At 43.7% G+C, this 21,097-nt stretch overlaps 1 protein-coding gene across 2 annotated transcripts; it reads left to right on the plus strand.

Moving 5' to 3' along the window:
• The first annotated feature begins 1,030 nt into the window (after positions 1-1,030).
• RNF2 (ring finger protein 2) lies at positions 1,031-20,935 on the plus strand. 2 transcript variants are annotated; one of them, XM_065072786.1, is made up of 7 exons: positions 1,031-1,162; positions 14,414-14,502; positions 14,834-14,994; positions 15,801-16,016; positions 16,583-16,855; positions 17,973-18,144; positions 18,733-20,935. In XM_065072786.1, the coding sequence occupies exons 2-7, from the start codon at positions 14,416-14,418 to the stop codon at positions 18,832-18,834; spliced, it is 1,011 nt and encodes a 336-aa protein (XP_064928858.1). In that variant the 5' UTR covers positions 1,031-1,162; positions 14,414-14,415; the 3' UTR covers positions 18,835-20,935. The 2 variants fall into 2 exon arrangements, with proteins under 2 accessions (XP_064928858.1, XP_064928859.1); XM_065072787.1 differs by lacking the exon at positions 1,031-1,162 and adding an exon at positions 1,190-1,208.
• The last annotated feature ends 162 nt before the right edge of the window (positions 20,936-21,097 follow it).

Here is a 21,097-nt window from a genome sequence, read left to right on the forward strand (position 1 = left end):
CTCCACACACGCAGTGGGGTTGGGGAGGCTCCTCGGTGGTTTGGAGTGGAAAATATGAGACAGCACCGACCGTCCAGTGCGGTGTCACCTCAGGGAGCATGGCCACCCCCACAGAATCACAGAATCGCAGAATGTCAGGGGTTGAAGGGCCCTGGAAAGCTCATGCAGTGCAATCCCCCCATGGAGCAGGAACACCCAGATGAGGTTACACAGGAAGGTGTCCAGGCGGGTTGGAATGTCTGCACAGAAGGAGACTCCACAACCTCCCTGGGCAGCCTGGGCCAGGCTCTGCCACCCTCACTGAGGAGAAGTTTCTTCTCAAGTTTAAGTGGAACCTCCTGTGTTCCAGTTTGAACCCATTACCCCTTGTCCTACCATTGGTTGTCACCAGAAGAGCCTGGCTCCATCCTCCTGACACTCCCCCTTTATCTATCTGTAAACATTGAGTCCCCCCTCAGTCTCCTCTTCTCCAGCTCCAGAGCCCCAGCTCCCTCAGCCTTTCCTCACACGGGAGATGCTCCACTCCCTTCAGCATCTTGGTGGCTGCACTGGACTCTCTCCAGCAGTTCCCTGTCCTGCTGGAACTGAGGGGCCACAACTGGACACAATATTCCAGGTGTGGTCTCCCCAGGGCAGAGCAGAGGGGCAGGAGAACCTCTCTGACCTACTGACCACCCCCTTCTAACCCACGCCAGGTACCATTGGCCTTCCTGGCCACAAGGGCCCAGTGCTGGCTCATGGTCACACTGCTGTCCCCAGGACGCCCAGGTCCCTTTCCCCTACACTGCCCTCTCCAGGGGCCGCGGGCTGAGGTATCGGGGAGGCGGTGGGGAGTTGGGAGCCCCCCCGAGCTCGCTGCCGCATCGCCGGGCGGAGTGGAGGGGCAAAGGGAGCGCTGACAGGCGGCGGGGCGGGGAACGGAGGGATGGAGGAGGGCGCTGGGCGGCCCGCTCTCCGCAGCCCCATCCATCCGCGCTCCCCCTGCCCAGCCCCGGCCATGAATATGTAACTCCCCTCTCATTTCCCGAGCTCCATTGCGGAGGCTGCCGCTCGCCATATTGTGCTGCTGGGGCTGCGGCGGCACCGCCGGCGGGAGAGGGCGACGGGAGCGAGCGGCGCGGCGGCAGCAGCGAGCGGCGCGGCGGCCTAAGGGGAGAGCCCGGTGAGCGCGGCGCGGGGGCCCGGGCGGCCGCGGCCGTTCCCGTCGGGTCTGTCCATCCGGAGGGGCAGGGCAGGGCAGGGGAGGGCAGCGCAGGGCAGCGCAGGGCGAGGAGCCTCCGGCCGGAGTGGGTGCCCCGGGGGGTGTCTGGTGCCGGACCTGAGGCGGAGGAGGGGCCGCCCCCAGCGCCTGACAGGCCGGGGCCGTGGGGGACGGGGCCGCTCCCCCGTGGTGCGTGGCCGCGGGGAGCTCCGCAAGCCCTGAGGGAAATATATGTATCTATATCTCTATGTATATCTCTACTCTGGAGGCTGCAGGCAGAGGTTGCGTCCGCCGCATTCCGTAACACCACACAGCCAGATGCCTCCCTGGAGGAGGGAGAGCTGGTGAACAGTCACAACCCGTTACTGCTGTTTTAATACATTTCCCCGGCTTAACGTAGGATATTCTGTATGATTTATTGCCCTGCGTTCCCCGCCTTTTGTTTCTCCCCAAGCCGTGTCAGTGTGTCACCGAACGGCGTTTGCGAGGCGTGATGCTGATAAACCGGCTGCCGTGCTGACAATGTCATCGCTCCCGACCGGGCATCAGGTGCAGAAAGACACTGTTGGCGGCTGAAGATGCGTCTCCTCCCTTCACACTCGCTCTTGCTGCTTCCCATAGGAATTTAGAACCTTTTTCTTGCCAACTTCTACAGTCTGTCATAGCTGGCTCTTCAAAATAATTTGCTTCTCTTGGATCCCACCCCATAGCATAGTGTATATGTAAAATGGACACTGAGCAATATTACTGAGATTTTTATTAAGCTGTTTGTTTTTCAGACACTCTTCTATGGGAAATAATTGGATCAGGTGCCTCATTTCATAGAAATCCAGCGGAGAAAGATGATTTCCAGTAGGATAAATGATAATCCACTCCTGTTTGGAGGTGGTTATAGCTCTGTGTAATAACTGTGCGTTTCACGCAGGCTTTTAAGGATTAGAGGAAATAGCTTACATTTGAAAAAACGTGACTGGTGCGCGGGTAACATTACTTTTGCTTGGGGAAAATTCTTTAATCAAATATGTCATTCATTCAGTGACAAAGACTCGATTTGTCATAGGAGTTCCCCGCAGAGGTACCCTCATTTCTATTCATGTATGTTTTCATTAAGAACTTTTGTAATGAGATAATTTGACATTTTTATATATCATGTCGAGCTCAGAGCTGTCAGCCAAGACAGAGGCTCTCACTTTGACAGCAGCAGATATTGATAAGCAGTATATTTTGCATTAAAAGATGTGCTGGTTTGAAGGATTAGCTTTGTCAGATATTTGGAGATGGGGAGGCATTTTCACTGGACAGATGTGGTTATGGTACACTTCAGTGATGACGCTTAAATAAGTTCAGACCATCTTTAGACCTTATTGGCCCTGGAATTGTTATTTACGGTGCTTAATAGACGCCTTCTTATTTTCAGCATTCAGCTTCGTAATAGTAGCGGAACGCAGATTTTTTAACTTCTTCAGTGGCTGAAATTTTGACCTTTGGCTTCAAAGCTTTGAAACACCAGCCCTACTGCCATTGCCAAGAAAAGCTTTGCCTTTCATGGCTTAAACGTGAAATAATGTGCAAGTGCCAGTGAAATAAATCGCATGGGGTGCTCCCTTTATCAATGACACTTTGTTTCTTAAGTGTGGTGCATGGTAATATGTTGAGTATAGAGACTTGGTTGGGCATCTTGGGTGATGAGAGCAGAATTCTGGTGTTTTCAGGGCTGTGCTGTCAATTAAATAGAAATACGGTTGGCACCTATAGGAAAGCCATCAGTCTTATATGAAATAGATGTTGGGATATGTGAATTTATTCAGCTTTCTTTAACTGTTTCTCTTCCCCTTGCTTAATAAAAATAATACAATGGGGGAAAGAAGCCATGGGGAAAAAGGAGCTTCAAAAATAAGTCATAAGTCTGCAAGTGCTCGGGTGTTTTCTTAGAAGGAGCACTGGATCTACTGTTACTGAAGCACCAGTTCGAAAAACATGCATGAAAGAAGTAGCGGAGTAAAGGGATTCCTTCCGCTTTTCTTGGTTTTGCTTAAATACCCTTAGCCTGTTTTTAATGAGTAAATAGCAGTTTAATAATGATGCAAACAGAAAAGAGATTGGAGCAGGGGTGTTGGTGAGCCTGACCTTGGTCCTGCTTGATGGTGAAAATAACTGGCCTTTGAAGCCGACCTTAAATTCTTAGTTTTCTGAGGAATGAGCAGCGTTCGGTGTTACGGAGCTGCTTAGACTTGTTGCAGTGGAGAAATATTTGAGGAATTATCCATTTCTGCCTCCCCTCAACTTCTGGATTGTGCAGCTCTCTTGTGAACACCTGGGAGTTAGCAGCAGTGTTCTGCTATCTAATTAAAAACCTAATCCATTCTTTACTCTTTACCACTCAGGGGTAAAATGAAACTGTTTTGGCTGATTAGAGTCTAAACCGTGTAAGTATTGCTCCTGTAGTACTGTTTACCAAGTGTACAGTTTTATTTGAGAGAGACGCAAACCCTTGTTAGCTGTCACCCGGCTTTAGAGGAAAGCTGTCTGGGTGCCAAACTAACAAATTTGTTTCTGTATATTTATTTTAGGTATTAAGTCAATCATACGTAAGATTACTTGAATCTTTGTCTCTCAAGTGTTGTGGGGGAGTGTATTTTCTCTTATTAATAACCAAGCTGTCTTGCGTTCTCATTAAGAAGACTGGTTGTGGCTGACTTCTCTGTGATCACTGGTAAGTGGATGAGAAATTTTTGTGGCTATCTAACATAGCTCTGGAAAAACTGAAAAAAACCAAGCGTATTTCTTGATTTGATATTCTCAGAATTTCTCCCACAATATAAACTCATGAGAATATTACTGCGTGCTGCCATTTCTGTTAGTAAGTGTGATGGATAGGAGTTGTATGCTGAAGGATAACAAAGTGGCTCACTCGATGTGATCCCAGTAGGCCAGGGCGAGCAGTACACCTGATTTACAGTACATTGGGCTTGAGCTTCTATGATGTTTCTTAAAATTTACTTAAAAGCACCTTGGATCCCAACAACCTTGGGGGTGTTCAGCCTGGAGAAGAGAAGCTCTGGGGAGACCTTATTGCTGCCTTTCCGGACTTAAAAGGGACCGATAAGAAAGATGGGGACAGACTTTTTAGCAGAGCCTGTTGTGATAGGACAAGGGGTGATGGTTTAAACTAAAGGAGGGAGATTGGGGCCGGACATGAGGAAGGAATTTTGTGGCAAAGAATTTAACAAACTAAAAAAAAGTCTGATTAAAAATATCCTAAGGCAACAAGTGTCGTTCCTGAGCTGTTAGTATGTATTTAGTTGCTGTCACAGATTAAACTTTTCTGGAGTTTGAAGGTTTACTTTTGTTTGCTCCCAAGAGTTTTCAGTCTTTTATCCCTCTGATCTGATACAGTACTGAAGTGCATTTTAGGCAGGATTTTATAAAGGCATTTTTGCCTTTGTCTGTCACAACTGGTTATTAATTCTGGAGTCTAAGGTTGATTTAACTCTAAGAGCTTGAGAGCTTTGCTAAGAACTACAGTACCGTGCTTCATAATCTGAGAAACTTTGCATAAAACTTAACCAATAACAGAGAAAATGGCAATTCTGCTCACTTACCTACAGAATTCCATTTAATATTGTTACTTTATAGGGCTGAATTATGGCTAAGTAATGGCTGTTTTCCATTTTTTATACATTGTTGGCAAAGGTCTTTGGCAAATTTTAGGTCAAGCGCTTGTCTGATTTATTGGCTCATGTGAGGAGTGAAAAGATGCTTTTCCTCTATCAGTTTTGTTTTTCAGTCCTGGCAGAAGGTGCTACTGTTGTATCACATTTTAGTGCTCAACTTTGGACAAGATCTAGGTGCTGTGAAAGGGCAAGTAGCAGGTTTTTTTAGCTTTAGTGATTGATCTTAACTACGTGTTGCATAAGAACAGTGGGCAATGTTTGTGATCATGTTGTATATTCCAGTTTTTGCAGCTCAGGAGATGTCTAGGAGGGTATGATACGGGATTGTTGAACGCTGAGGACTGAGGTTATTGACAGTGACAGAGTGGTCCAGGAGGCAGCGTCAAAAAACCTGATGGCCCTTGCTGGGAATATGGAACTCGTTAAAATAAACTCGAGTTTGAGTGTCGGCTGCGTAAGAGCAATGTACACGGACATATAGTGCTTATATGCCATTATACTTTACTTCTAAGATCACATAAATCTGTCATGTCCAAGAGTACGTGACTGTTCTTAACACTGTAATACCCTTGAGTATGATCAAAAGTTTAATTTGATACTATCCTTTTTTTTAATGTTCTTCACATCTAAAATGGGAAGATCCTCTCTCGCTGGTCGCTTCTATTAGCGTTAGATTCATTGCATTTTTCTATAGGTGTACATGTGTGTAGCAGATGGTTTGTAGGAGGTCACTAATGTTTTGGAAGGCCAGGATGAGCAGCTTGATGGCCAGACTGGAAATGCTGCCAGGGATCAATTAAGCTCTGGTCTGGTTAATGGTGAGTGGCAATTAGCTGGAAGATCCCATGTCTTTGCACCAGGCAAAACCACTTTCTTCCTCAGGAGAACAAATACAGTGTAGAAACTGTAAAAGACCTTGTGCTAGCAAGCTGCTGTGTTTCAGAAATGCCAATAGAAGTTTTATTTCCCCCTCTCTTGTCAGACGTTATCTGAGCGGGAGCCTGCTGGAGGTTTCACGGTAATGGCATCAGGTGGCGTTACTTGGGTTTCAAAGGATTTATTTATTTTTCGCATTGAAAATAAACGTCTTTTAAGTTTATGGGGCAGGTCGTGGGAAAACTGGAGTTTGGGACTAGTTATCAGCAAAACTGAAAACTTAGAACAAGTGTGATCGAGAGGGACAATCACATCGGGAAAACATCTGAAGTGTTACGGACTGCCGATGCTGTTCAGCTGCGCCGGTGCCTCGGGTTTCTCTGCATTCCTGGGTTTTACTGGCTGCTTTAGGACATTTTTGAGTCTGTGGTCTTGAATTAATTGTACTGTTTTTCTCTCCTTTTTTTTTTCTCCTAACTGGTAGTGCTCTGGGGCAGAAATGAGATTGATTCTCTTTGTTACCTGCTCTGCATAGGCTGACAAACTTTGGATTCCTCAGTTTGAACATCTGAAAATGAAGAGCTTTATAACACTTTCTTTGGGAATAAACGCGGCTTCCCTAGTCTTGATGTACTTCCAGCGTGGAGGTTCGTAAAATACCTTCTGATGTAGTTGAGTCTCTTCTAGATGAAAAACTTCATTATTGAAAGTAATGGGATAAGAGCAAGAAAATATGAATCTTTCTAGAGTGACCTTTACAGTGGGTCTCAGCTTCCCATCTTGAGAAATCTAGACTTGATTTTTAGTGGCAAATGAGAGAATTTGACAAGGTATTTTACAGCTGATGTGCTTTCCAGTGAGCCTGAAGAAATGCATATGTATGGCTTCTCCAAATATACATTCTGGTGACATAATACTATAAAGAAAAGGAGAATATGTCCTTTTTTCATACAGAACAGCCTGGTTTTATATTTTAAATGGGGAACTTGGCACAACTTTGAGTGTGGGGAACATCTGGCACTCATGTACACACAAATAATTTTATTGTATTAGTAAATTTGTTGTGCCAGCCGATCACTTATCTAACGTTCAGTGGGAGTTGCATGTACTCATCTGACAGTAAAATTTGTGTGTAATTTTAATATTGGCTTTCTGGTTTAATTATAGTTAAATTGTTTTCTCGGCCATGATGTAATTGATCAAAACATTTGAATGGTAATCTCTTCATTCTGTAAATAAAAGTAGGAGAACAGGATGGCAGGGAACCGGACGTTGCTCAAATGGTATTGTCAGGGTGGTTATCACTTTGTGTCCATCGCTTACACTTGGAGGATGGCGTGATGCACGCTGATAATTGAAATTAGAGTGTCCTGGAGCAGGGCAGACCTGCTTTGAGATGTTTCATGACATTAAACGTCGACTGTACCATGCACCACAGTCAGACTGCTTGCATTAATACACATGATTGTTTATGGCCATGTGTGGCCTCGGGATAGTCCCAGCCAGTCTTTATTTTCATACATTTTTATTCAGAGTTAGTTTCTGTTTCTTTGGTTTAGCTCAAACACAGGTTTTCCAGGTTTGCTCTTGAAGAATGAAACCCAGCAACAGTTTGAGATCCCAGGATGATGCCCGGACAAGAATCAGATTTGTGTCCTATTTTCCAGCAAGGCTCTTGCCCCCGGAGTTGCCGGTGAGCTGGTTTCATCTCTTTCATAGAGATAGAGAGTAACAACAACCCGTAGCTGTGTCTCTCCTCCCTCACTTTTTTCTAATTCATTGTGTCTATCCCACAAATACAGTCCAAGGACGTGTTTGTTCGCAAGCTGATATACGTTGAGGGTGGAAAGCACGGTGTAAATACTCATTATTTGTTATCAGATTTGACTTCTGGAGCGTGTAATTGCTATTTGAAGTCTCAGTTTCATAGTTCGTATTAATTCGGCATCTTTAATAGTCTTTTAATTGACTTTGTGCTTTGCAGATGGTAGCATTTTAGTTAATGTGTGCAAAAGTATTTTAAACACTGGCTTTGTGTAAGCGTTGCTAACAACTCCCTTTTAAATGCAGTAGGCATTTACAAAGGAGCTCTCTGACATTACGATAGAATATTAACTGATAAAGTATTTGGTAATAATTTTGAAATTAGCTCATTAATGTACTTCTAAGTGTTCTGGGATATCAGCTGAAACTATTCACTTGATAATATTTGTTTTGTAATCTGTATCTGATCCTCATGAATTTGCATTAATCCATCACCACTTACAGCTCTTTTCTAACAGCCACAGATGTTAAATTTGGGCAGATACCTTCAGCTCTCGGGAGCTTCAGTAGACGGTCAAAACCCAAGGCGTTTTTGCTTACCAATTTGTGTACAGAAGAGAGAAACTATATGATCCGAAAACATTTGTGTGGTATTTTGGGGCTTATATGTTAATTTTCCAGTTTAGACAGAAATACCTAGTTGTGAGTTTTACTCCTGATTCCACAAGTTGCCAGAAGATATATAAGGGGGTGTTCTTTTTCTTCAACATGTGGTTGGTTATATCATGTGTTTATGGAGGAAACTCCCAGCTTAAGCTGGACATTTTCTCTAACATCCTGCGCACCGAAAGGCTCAATTCCCTTGTTGCTGTTTTCATGCAGTTCAAACAAATGGATTCTGCTTTGTTTAAAGCTACTGGTCACTGCAGTCCCCAAAAAACCTACTGATGTTTCTTTTGTAGGTGAGGAGGATGTTCACATTGAGCCACAGAGGCTGTAAAAGACATGAGGAGTAGGAGAATGTCCTGGTCAGGTTTCTTCAGCTTTTTATGGCCGTGCTTTATTGCCCCGTTAGTAGTCGTTGCCGTTGGCTTTTCTTGGCTGTGTCACTTTCTGTACAGCAAAACTAAGTATAAATTTGTCCAATAGTGAGATACCCCCATAATTAGAATAATTTGGGTTGGAAGAGACCTGTAGAGATCATGCAGTACAACCTCCTGGTACGCAGGGCCAGTTAGATGAGGTTGTTGGCGACACCAGTCGAGTGTGACTGTCCCCAAGGGTGGAGATCCCACCACCTCCTTGAAGCGACCTTTCATTAGTGGTCCTCTCATTGTGGCTTGATGCTTTCAGCATGGCAATAGTTTCCCTTGTGAATTTTACCGCTCGATGCTCAGCAGTTTATTTTGTCCGCCCGTGTGCCTTTTGTCATGGCCAACACCTTCTTGTTTTCTTTTTGGTAGCTTAAGCAGTTGTTGCTTGAGGTCTGGCTCGTGGAACTCGTCCACAGCACAAGCTCCTAAAGAGTTTAAATCTGGTTTTAGTGACTATCAGAAATGATGATGGATGCCAGATCATATCTCTCAGATGTCTGCGAGCCTGACAACTCAAACCTTGCACGTTGGAGGTGAGCTGCACTACAGAGACGCTGTGTTTGGTGGCAACTCTGACCATGGATCAGTGAGCTGGAATTTGTTGTTAGCACAGATCCAGACTGGTTGTGTCAAGAGAAGACAACTGTACACGTGGCTAATATAATACTGAAGTCAATTTGCAAATATAAAGAAGTGAAAGCCTTCCTTGTAAGGGGTGTTGTGACATTGAACTTGATAGTTCAATGAACTTGACAGGACAAGGTCTGAAAGCTGAATGAAATAAACCCACTTTAGTAAGACCTTCCTCTCTCTGGCTTACCCCCTTTTGAGATCAGTTATATCCTGATGATAGCGAATGCAATATAAACTTGCTGAGAGATGATTTGGAGCGTGGTGACAATAAAGGAGCAGAGGAGGATGCGGGGGGCACGGACAAACGCGGTGACATCCTTGTTCAGAATCATTGAGCGGTTCATTGCAGAGCTGGGAATAAAATGAGCTCCAGGCCAGACCTGATTTGGCTGCATCCCAGGGATTCAGAGATCCGGAGAGGAATAAAACTTCAGAAAAGAGTGAATAGTAGAAGTATTGGATTGTAATCTAGTCCTAGTTGCCCTAAATTACAATTGAACATAAAATATGAACTACAGGGAAGATTAATTCCTTCAAATAGTGTCTATCCAGATGTTTTTTTCTAAATCAAGCTCTTAGCCAGGAAGTAAAAGCAGCAAAACCTTCAATTTCAGACTGCTTTAATGGAGTAAATTGAAATGAATTATTGAATCGAATACTTTGTCAAAACATTCAATTTGTCCCTAATACTATTTACAGTATTGGAGAGAGTAAAATGTAGAACTCTAATCCTGTTAAGCTTCCAGAGTAACTGCACCACGATACCTGTTTTTAAAAGAACTAATCCTTTGGAAAGTAAAAATGGAAATGGTTGAAGGTGCTGTTGAACTTGGCGTACCAAACAGAGCTCTAACTCTCCTACTGTTTTAAGTCTAAATATTTACCTTTTAACACTTGGAACAAAAATGAATTGATTTCTAAGGGTTCAATACTATGCGCGTATTTTATTTTTTGAAGAGCCTGATGCTTTTTTTTTCCTTAAAAGTGTTTTTGAGGGAAGTATCAGAGCTCAGTAGACTGGTTAGTGTTAAATAGCAGCTCGTACGGTATGGCCAGAGCTGAGCTGGCTTTGTGGGTTCTCTCTTCCAGCTGCTGGGTACCATTCCACCCTCTGGTCTCTTTGCCTGGGCTAAAATAGGCCCTGCAAAGTGTTTTGGAGAGTAATTCAGGTTGTGAGGGCTCTCTGGATGTCATCTGGCAGCAAGTCCCCCGCTCCCTGGTTATAAAGCAGCGCCACCATCATGATTAGTTCAAAGCTAGACCTAAGGAACTGTTTAAATTGTCACCAATGACAAATTGTGAGAAATAAGGCTAACTTAGGGGTGGTAAATCTCTGGGAAGGTGAAGTAGGGAAGAGCAGGAGCAGTGTCACACAGTTCCGAGCGGTCCGGAGCCTGCTGGTCCCGCTGGATTTTATTTCTGCTGGCCAGTTTCAGGACTGGGATACCCGAATACCCAACCTACCATGACTCATCACGATATTTTAGCAAATATTTAAGTGTATTTCAGTATAAAAGCTTGTAAAGTGCGTTGAAAGGACTTGCCGGCATCAATTCCCCAGTCAGCGAGCAGGCAGGAGATCAGAGGCTCTTTTCTGATCGGCTCTTCCGTACCATTATTTTTCCTATAACTGCCTCTTTTCCAGCGCTTCAAGAAGAAGACTTATTTTGTTGTTATGTTTTTAAACCCCAGCTGTTAGTCTTCAATTTTCTTTTTCTAATATATATATATATTTTTAAGAAAATCATCTACAGATGGATGAACACAAAGAGCAAGGTTGTGTAGGCCCGTTTTTCTGAGGAAATTGGGCTTAAATAGCAAGTCTTTCAGATGAAGTGATGTGGTGTATTTTAGTGAAGCCGGCAGTCTCGTCTACCGGCTCTAGTTAGAGAGCTATTCAACGTGTGGGTAAAGCTGCCTTGTATAAAAATCAATGAAAACTCTTAAGAACAGCACAGGTGCGTTTTGTTTTCTTTTGATTTTAGTGTTCTGGCAACGTGGAGAAATGAGAAACATCCTGGGTACAAAGAAATACAAATTTACACCTTCTGATCCTTTTTAACAATCTCCCACTTTTCATCCGCCAGTTTTCTCCTCTAAACGACACGCAGCAACTCAGCAAGTTTTATGACTAAATAGTAAACGTTAGCCTGTTTCTCTTTTTTTCAGGGAGTGAGGAGGGATCAAACCTGGAGAGATTCATAACGTTTCTGGCTCTCAGCTCTGTCGTTCGTTCTTCTGGCTCTATCCGCCAGCCCTTGCGTTGATAGCGACAGCTGTGTGTACTCTGCAAGTACCAAGTTTGTGCTTAAATTTTACTGTCCTCGAAGACTGAGTCAGTCTGAAGGATTGTAGGGATCCTTATAATATTAGTTAGGCTTGGTTTTTGGTTTGGTTTGGGTTTTTTTGACAAGAGTTTCCCCCTGGCTATAGCATAAATCGCAACAAGTAGTTGTGGCTCCAAGAGCTGACAGGAATGTGGCTTCTCCCCATCGTATCACCCTGGTGTCCTGTCACTGGTTCCTTATATCCAGAGGGCCGAGACAAGGCCAGAAAGGTAAAAAACGATTAAAAGTCTAAAGTTGTGGTGTATTAGAAGTTTTTCAAATCGGGGGTACCTGACTTTGCGTTGTTCCCAACTTTAGCACGTGTGACCTGCAAAGAAGAGATCCCATCTTCTTCATTTATAAAGTGGAAAAGATCTGAGATGTTGAACAGCTGAAAACTCGAGTAGATATTGTTGTGATGAAATCCACTTTGTATCTTGAGTTGGAAAAACAAGCATCAGAGAATGGATATTTAAGACTTACAAAAAAATGCTGCAAGGGGTGCAGAGGGATAGTGAAATACGTCAGTGACGGTCCAACTGATTTTAAGAACGTGAGATTTCAGTGGAATGAATTTCCAGACTGAAGAATAAATGTAAGGTTTTATATTTATACTCTATCTTCTCTCCCCTTGCCAGTAGTAGTTAATAAAAGCATGTCATTCTCTTCATCCAGAAACTTTCCACTTCTATATTTTCTGCTCTGAACAAAGCATCAACAACAGAAAACAAAAATCTTTCTTGGGCTTATTAAAGACTTTTCCTAATTTTGTAGCTTTGGAAAGAATCAGCCATTCAGATGTCAGTAGAACTGCCCAACTCTTTGCTGTTGAACCTGAGAGCAAGGGGCTGGTGCGATCTCCTCCTGCTTGGTCATAAGGCTTGACTTGAGTGTTGGCCAACTCTAGAGGTTCTTCTATTAGATCAGTGCAATTTTAGGTCAAAATGCCTCTCCTGATGGTTGAGTTTGACCTTTGATACTGACACCAGCTGCTGATGTTGCCGTATGAGGTTTCAGCAGCGTGAAGAAATGTAATCCAACCTGATGTCCAGTAACGTGCTAGGGGAACAGGGGAAAAACCAAGGAAGCTTATTCATTGATCATCAAACAGATTAAAAACTCCATGCAGTGTAATGTGATTTTTTTGTGGTTGATTTTTCAGGGTGGGAAGGGGCTTTTCAGCATGTTGGAATTGAGCATGTTTCTACTGTTCCTCAAATTTTGCCTTCGGACATAGCAGAGAAGGCAATCGAGTGGACTACGTGGATCTCTCCAGCTTCCAGGCCAGCGTTTGTCCTCTTTCAAATTTGAAAGTGCTATCGCTGCCGACCCGAGGGTCTTACCCGAACGACTTGACTTCTGTACGCCTAGAATTAACTTAAATAGTTGTGGAAACCAGAACACAGAGAAATACTGTGTCCTTTCTTTGCCACTTGTACACTTTTTCAACATTGCTGCTTTGCAATCTGTCATTTAATACCATAATTAAATCCGTACCTCTGGATAACTTAAATTGCTTTTCTGATCCACACAGAGAAACACGTCTCTTGTGACAAGTCATCTGTATTATTAAGGCACTATATATATATATAGTCAAAATCAGAGTCGATGGTCTGTCATCTATTTCTTTTGACGCCTTTTTGGACCTTTATTACTTCTTAGACATAATAGTGGATGTGGCCACTTCATGTCAGGGTTTTTTTCACCCCCTTCCTTTTTTTCAGGAGAAAACTCTAATTTCAGTGCCTGGATAAAAGTAGATTTAATAATCTTTGCTGCACTGTTTCTCTTGCTTTTCCCTCAACAATTAATTAAAGCTTAGAAAGTAACCTCACTCTCCGGAGAGGGTGACCCTTTTCACATGGAATTTGATGGATTGGAAGCTGGATTATGATGTACCTGGTGGGTATCAATAGAATCTGCATTTGGCTGCGGGTTGGAAGGTCTGGAAATACAAACCTCAATTTAAAAAATAAGCGTTACAAGAAAGGAAAAAAGCACTTCTGCTTTTTCCACCCAGTAGAAATATCTGTATCTATAGAAATATCTTGCCTCTTCTGTGGTTACATACATAAGTTTTCTTGCTTCAAGGCAGCTATTTCTAGAGAGATGGGGAGGTCTGTCCATTCTCCTCCAGTGTGCAAATATTTTCTGCTCAGAAACATCATTTTCTTCTGATGTTTTGACCATTCTTTCACACATCTGCAGTGACCACGCGTGGTAGTTTTGCCCCATCACATCCCAACAATCCCACAATTTTGATGGGAAAACATAACAGTTTCTTTGCATGGTCTTTTTTTTGGGTGGGAGGGGGGTTTGTTTGATTTATGTTTGTGTGTTGTTTTTTAAATGAAAAGGTGATGTGTGTGCCTTTACCTGCAAGCAAATTCTGGTTGTGGAGCAGTTATTTCCACTTCCAGGAACGCTTGTCTGCCACTGCTGACACAAAAAATGAGCAAAACCCTGATAATTCATGTATGATTTGGTTAAAGTGGACCCCGCTTGACCCACGAGTGGACGTTGATGGACATTTTCCGCATCAGGTGGCACTTGCAGCTCTCGCACCACGCAGCCCAAGTTTTCCGGCCTTGAGTTTCGTGTCGCTTCTGTTTAACAACCTTAATTGATGTTTGCAAAGCGTTCACGGCTCACCGACTCCTTTAGTTTCTCCGGAGCAGCACAGAGCGTGGGATTATCAGCGTGTGGGACAAAGAAACGTTGTCCCCATTGGTGGCACAAGGACCGTGTGTCTCTGTGACCTGGGGACACCCCGCTGGCCCCAGGAGCCCTTGGCGAGGGAGCTGGATCCCGGAAAATGCAGTTTATCTCTCTTTTTCTCCCCAGGCATGTCTCAAGCCGTGCAGACCAACGGGACGCAGCCTCTAAGCAAAACATGGGAGCTCAGTTTGTACGAGTTGCAAAGAACGCCTCAGGTAAGCCGGGCTCAAGGCCTTCATGGAGCAGCCTTTTTAATGCTTTCTAGAACTCAAAGCTTGATGTTTAATGTTTTCTTCTCCCTTTAGGAGTGTTAACTGCCTCTTTTAAAGGATACTCTTTAAAAAAGTCTTTCCAAGTAAAAACCTGTCTTATAATATTAGAAAAATAAGCTGGTTTGATGTTTATTTCTTTTTTCCTTCCTTTAGCAGTGTATTTGATGTGGTTGTGTATGCGCATTCTGCCTTTTTACCGTGTTTCTCCTTAAAAGCACAGTGAACCATGCAGTCTAAATTCCATTAAAGAACTCTTTACCTTAATTAACGCTAGGAAGCAATCACCGATGGCTTGGAGATCGTGGTGTCGCCCAGGAGCCTGCACAGCGAGCTCATGTGTCCCATCTGCCTGGATATGTTAAAAAACACCATGACGACAAAAGAATGTTTGCATCGCTTCTGCGCCGATTGTATCATCACAGCCCTCAGGAGCGGGTACGGAATCGTTACTGCAGGGAAAAAGGATTTTACTCTAGACTAAGCTTTCCAGGCTTTGCTACTGAAACAACTTAAAGCATAAATAATTTTTCTCATATTCTTCAATTACAAGTTCACCTTTTCCCCAAAGCGATAGAACTCTGAGGTCACCAAGAGCAATTAAGTCAATGAGGGATCTATTTCTGAGGTCACACCTTATTTGCCGTGCCTGTGTAAATCGGATGAGTAATTAGCAAAAATACATTAGAGGGCAGCAACAAAACCATCAGGAGTAAAGACATTGGTCTTGCAGCCATTGACGCCTCTCACAGGAAAGTAAGTGTGGGAACCTGACGTTTCAGTTCAAAGACAACAAAATGGTAGGAAGGACAAGTTTCTGGGTTTAATTTTGCCAGGAATTAGTGCTTGAACTACAGAATAGGTTCCTTAGTCTTCGTTTTATTCTCTGAGCCCCAGAAATACAATGCCTTAATGTAATTTCCACTAGATGTGCATCTTTTTCTAGGTGAGAATCCAGCCAGAGGGTTAAGGGAAGAACTGGGTTGCAGAGTGGAACTCCTGAACTCTTCAGTCTAAATACAGTTTCCTTAAACATATGTTAAAAAGAAGCAGGGAGATACGCTTGGGGTTTTTGTTTCAATGTCTGGAACTACCTGATCTGTCAAAAGACGGAAGCCTCATTCCAGATGTACTCTCAATATTGAGTCTTGGTGAGCTCTTTGACCAAGAATTGCAGCATTAGGGCAGACTTTGCTTATTGCTGGAGAACTGTAACTGTTTTCTCCCTTTTTATTCATATCCAGCAACAAAGAATGTCCCACGTGTCGTAAAAAGCTCGTTTCAAAAAGATCCCTGAGACCAGATCCCAATTTCGACGCTCTCATCAGTAAAATTTATCCCAGCCGCGATGAATACGAAGCTCACCAGGAGCGAGTGCTGGCAAGGATCAGCAAACACAACAACCAGCAAGCTCTGAGTCACAGCATCGAGGAAGGATTAAAGATTCAGGCCATGAACAGGTATGTAACCCACCTCATTTGTCCACGTGTAACCTTCTCTTTGATAGTAAACTGCAACACGGCAAATCCTGTACCGACGTATTCCCCTGACGTGCAAATAAACGCACGTAATGCCAGAATTTAGGTTTTAGTCGCGACTTAATTCACAAGGCTGGGATACGGGGTGTTTACATTCTAGGGGTGACCTAAGAGAGTCAGCTGGGAAAGAGGCCCCAGACTTCGTGTTGTGGTGAAACACAGTGTGATTTATATTTTTCATCACAGGTGGATTCACATTTAGATGAAAATAAAGGTCTGAAAAATAACTGTATGAAGTTAAAAATTACCTTAAAGGTGTTTGAGGGATAGGAAAAAGTCTGTAGTCTTGTCCATGAGTATCTTTTTATCAGAAAGATAGAATTTTTAATTTAAATTTTAAAATCTCTGAAATGTTTAGTGCTTGCGTGTGCCCAGGTCTGACTTCTGGCACGGCAGAGACCGGGAGCGTTGTACCAACCCCGTGGGCCTGTACACTGGGGAATCCTGAGTGTGGATCAGCTGATTTCTACCCGTTTCTTTCTGCTCAGGTTACAGAGGGGCAAGAAGCAGCAGATTGAGAACGGCAGCGGCGCGGAGGACAACGGCGACAGCTCGCACTGCAGCAACGCCTCGACGCACAGCAACCAGGAGGCAGGACCCAGCAATAAAAGAACCAAAACATCAGACGATTCGGGGCTAGAACTGGACAATAACAACACAGCCGTGGCCATAGACCCCGTCATGGACGGGGCGAGTGAAATCGAGTTGGTCTTCAGGCCTCACCCCACCCTGATGGAGAACGACGACAGCGCGCAGACGAGGTAAACACCCGCTTATGGCTCTTCATGTCCTATCTGGATATTCTGCTCTTATTTTTCTGGTGCTTTTGTTTTCTGTCACTTCTTGGGCTTTGAAAAATCCATTTACATCGGTTGTACGACATCCTGTTCAACCACATGCACACTTTCCCCCTTTTCCATTGCAAGTCAGGTCGATGCTCAATTGTGATAAAAAATACTCTGTTGCAGTAACAGTCTGCTTTGATTTAATCACAAATAAAGATGTTGTTAAGGGTTTCTAGCATTGCAGTTTCCAGTAGTTCCCAAGATAATGGTATAATATCAACCCCTTTCTACTTATAATAAGATTCTTTAGGAGTAAATAAACCTTGCGTAAGTGTCAGCAGTTTTTAGAGCAGCTTTGTGTCAAAGGGATTTATAGGCTGGAAGCTTTTCCTGGCATTTTTTTCATGATCCGGTCCAAGCACTGACTGGAAATTTTGGATTGCAGCAACAAGGAGTCTCGTGGAGTTCCCTCCCATCTCTTCCTGGCTTTCGAGACATCTCCCTGTAGCGCCTACAAATATATTCTAAAGTTTCAGCCAGCTTTTCTTTTTGGTTTGGAATTGCAAAGGAGTTCCGGGGGTCGTTCTGAAAGGCGAAGAGAAAACCAAGCTTCTGGGAGAGGCATTTGCGTCAGCCTTTAATTCTTGCGTGAATAATTGAAGCGAAAACAGATAGTGAGACAATACGGAAGAGTGACGAGGCGCAGAGTGTTGCGTGGGCAGCTGTCCCACCGTACAGCTTTCTGTCCAGGCACTTGAGGCTGTATCTATGCTCAGAAGATTTCAGCAGCCATGAGCAGCTCTGAAAAGCCCTTGACATTGGGTTTTTCATTTTGAGCAGATGACAGGGCATCGCTGTCTTCTCCCTCCCAAGAGCAGGAGGGCCTGTGGGACAAGTGTCAAAAAGATGAAAGGACACTTTAGAACGCTATATTTCGATAAGCTGCTTGCATGTCTTGGGGAAAAGCAATTAATATTCTCATTTGTGAACTTCTCCAGGCCTTTTCAAGCTTGATGCTTAATGTTTAGGGGCGTTGCAGATGGCTTTTCACCATACCTACAACTCAAATGTCTTATCGCTGTTGTTGCTGCAGATACATCAAGACCTCGGGCAACGCCACCGTGGATCACTTGTCCAAGTACCTGGCGGTGAGGTTGGCTTTGGAGGAGCTTCGTAGCAAAGGAGAATCCAACCAGATGAACCTGGACACGGCCAGCGAGAAGCAATATACCATTTACATCGCTACCGCCAACGGGCAGTTCACGGTGAGCAGTGGAAAACTGAGCTTTGATATGTCTTTGATACAGGTCTGATTGAAATACACGCAGCTGGACTTTTCCTGAGTTGGCTTTAGGGGTAAAATTCACAGCACCAGGTTGTGCATTTAGGAGCAGATCAGTTCCTCTGCGGGAAAACACATAGAGCAAAAACTCGGTTAGTAGAAAAACAGGCACATAAATTACTTGGGAAAAATCCAGCAATGCCAGCAACAACCAGCTGACTTATGGCGCAATTTTACAGTTAAAATTGAAGAGGAAAATTGTTACTTCATCTGAGATTGTCTGAAGAGCGGGTAGCTCTTGCACCAGAAGTGTCTGGCGTGCGGTGACGTTTCTCGTTTTCTATGTGGGCTTCGAATATTTCCCTGTGAGCCGCTGTGGGTGCACCGGCGGCAGATCCCTCCGTTCAGCTGCCGAATTCGGAATATACATATAAAAGGTGGCAGCGTCACAATCAGATTGAACTCTGAGCCTGATCTTACACTTAGGCATTTATCTGAATGAAGTAAGTCTTGTGGATAAAAGGCAGATCCTTTACATTTCTCTCATTTCTGTTTTGCTGTTCTCTTCTAGGTACTGAACGGCTCGTTTTCCTTGGAACTGGTCAGCGAGAAGTACTGGAAAGTGAACAAACCCATGGAACTGTACTATGCACCCACAAAGGAACATAAATAAGCTGTGCTGGAAAACAGAGACGGGACTAACTCTTTTATAGCTACAACTTTAATATTAAAAGAAGGCACCACCTTTATCTTCATGGACAGCACACGTGATGCCTTCAGGCTCTCTCAGTATACTTATTAATATGGTTAGACAGTATTCTGGGTTGTATTTAATTTAGTCTTTGTTTTGGGGTTTTGCTTTTTTCCCTAGGAGACTAAATGACCTTCTCCAGTGCATTCCAGTGGTTGACATGCTTTTTTGTTCCTAATGCATGATAACGAGTGTTCCGGTTTGGAATGTCTTCATTTTGTCCAGGTAAATCTGGATTTCTCGTCCATATGACACAGTGGCCTCTGGGAAGTACTGAGCATTGGGTGGCCAAGTCGGTCTGTTCAGTAGTCACACATGCCAAGGGCTCTGTTCAATGTTGTCATTTGCTGATGGTTATCCGCATAAAAAATTGGTGGAGGATTGATTTCCGAGTCTTGCAGCTTGAGGTTGATTCCCTAGGGAAGATTTATGAGTAATTTTCTTGTGAACAAATAGAGCTGTAGCGAGAAAACGGACACTTTAAACCCTTCCTGTTTACTGGGCTGAATGCTTCAGCGTGAGGTGATTCGCGAGTCTGGTTTGCTTTTCATTTTCAATAAATATCTCACTCGGAAACCTTTTAACATCCCAAACCCATAACCCTGTGTAGAACACGCCAGCCTTGCTGCGCACTGCAGCTTCCCGGCTGCGCTGTTATCCTGTCCTCGCAACCTTAATCGTTCTGGATGTTTTATATCCCTGCTCTATTTCCCATAATAACAGATTTTTATTGTGAATGTATTGGAATGTTCTGTAAAGAACCCCCCGAAAACTTTTTTAAAAGCAAATCCCCCAAAATTCCAGCACATGGACATAATGCAACGTCCAAACGCTTTGCTTTATGGAATTTGTGCCACCCCAGCTGGGAGCTTATCCGGGCTCCAGTTTGAGGAGGGAGGACTCCAACCAGAAGCTGCTCATAGATTTAGTTTCTTTCCTTTTTTATTTTTTGCCATAGCTTTAACAAACGTGGCTTAGCACTTTGGAAGACGATTTTAGTACTTGACGAAGTTTACCATTTAGTGTCTTAACTTTAGGTTCAAGTTTGACGGACTTGGCAGCAGGCAGTTGTGTCCGGTCCCACAGCTGCTGTCGGCACCTGAAGCAAAAGAAGTTGCTATGATAGGTGAGAAATATTACAATACGCTTTCCAGTAGATGGTGTTGCTGCTGCTTTGTCTTGCCTGTAGTTAGACTGGTTTTGGTACAGAAGTGTTCAGATGCTCGGGGATGCTCTTAGGAGGGAATCATCCTTCTGTCGCATCCATCTCTCCAGCCTGGCACTTGTAAATAAACGTATCCACTCCGGTTGCTGTTGAAGACCAGCTTGATCCTGATGTGAAAACTCCGTGGTTTTCTTTGAGTAACTTGGTTATTTTCTCTTACTGGAAAGACTTGCGTTTTTCTGTGACATGAAACTGCAATTTTCAGGCCCCAGAATGCAGAGGGGGCAGTTTTTAAGGCAATTAATGACTTTCTGGTGAAATGGTGCATTGTATAGACTAGTAGTGCATGTCCACTAAATATTATCTGGGGGGTGGGGGAGTGGTGATTATAAATGCTTTAAAGTTGATGGGGAAACCTTCTAGCTTAGTTGCAGCATCCCTTCCCAGTGTGATTGCCCAGGGGACGTCCAGTCCCAGCGAGAGGTGTTTGTGAGGCCGAGCGGTCTGTCTAGGAGTCTGTCTGTCACTTTGTCCCCAAGTTCTTTAAGAAGCGTGGGAGAATGTGAAGCTTTTATTTTCATGTTGTAGTGAATTTACTGAATATTTATGTTCTTTAAATATTATTATATATATATATATAATGTAGTTGTTTGATTAAACCATCGATTGCACTGTGACTCTCTAGTGCTATAAACTATTTTGTTTTCAAAATGACTTTACTCTTCCGCCTTTTAAAGCCATGTTATTTTTTAAGTACATAATGTATTAGGTACGGGTAAGCCTAATAGCTCTAGTATCCAACTGAAGTGACACTGAAACTCTTGAATTGACAATAAAAGCAAAAATGTTTTAACAAGCTATTGGGAATTCCAGTGCTGCTTCCTCTGCTACTCCATAAAACACACCAACCCTTCAGCCAGTTTTGGAAATCCAGAGGCAGACAGAAGGCATCAGCTGCCACAGGTGCTGGTCTCAGATCCTGGAGCCTGAGGAACAGCATGAAAAGATTTTCACAGCATT

The sequence above is a fragment of the Columba livia genome, chromosome 8, assembly GCF_036013475.1.
Source record: "Columba livia isolate bColLiv1 breed racing homer chromosome 8, bColLiv1.pat.W.v2, whole genome shotgun sequence".
Lineage (NCBI taxonomy): Eukaryota > Metazoa > Chordata > Aves > Columbiformes > Columbidae > Columba > Columba livia.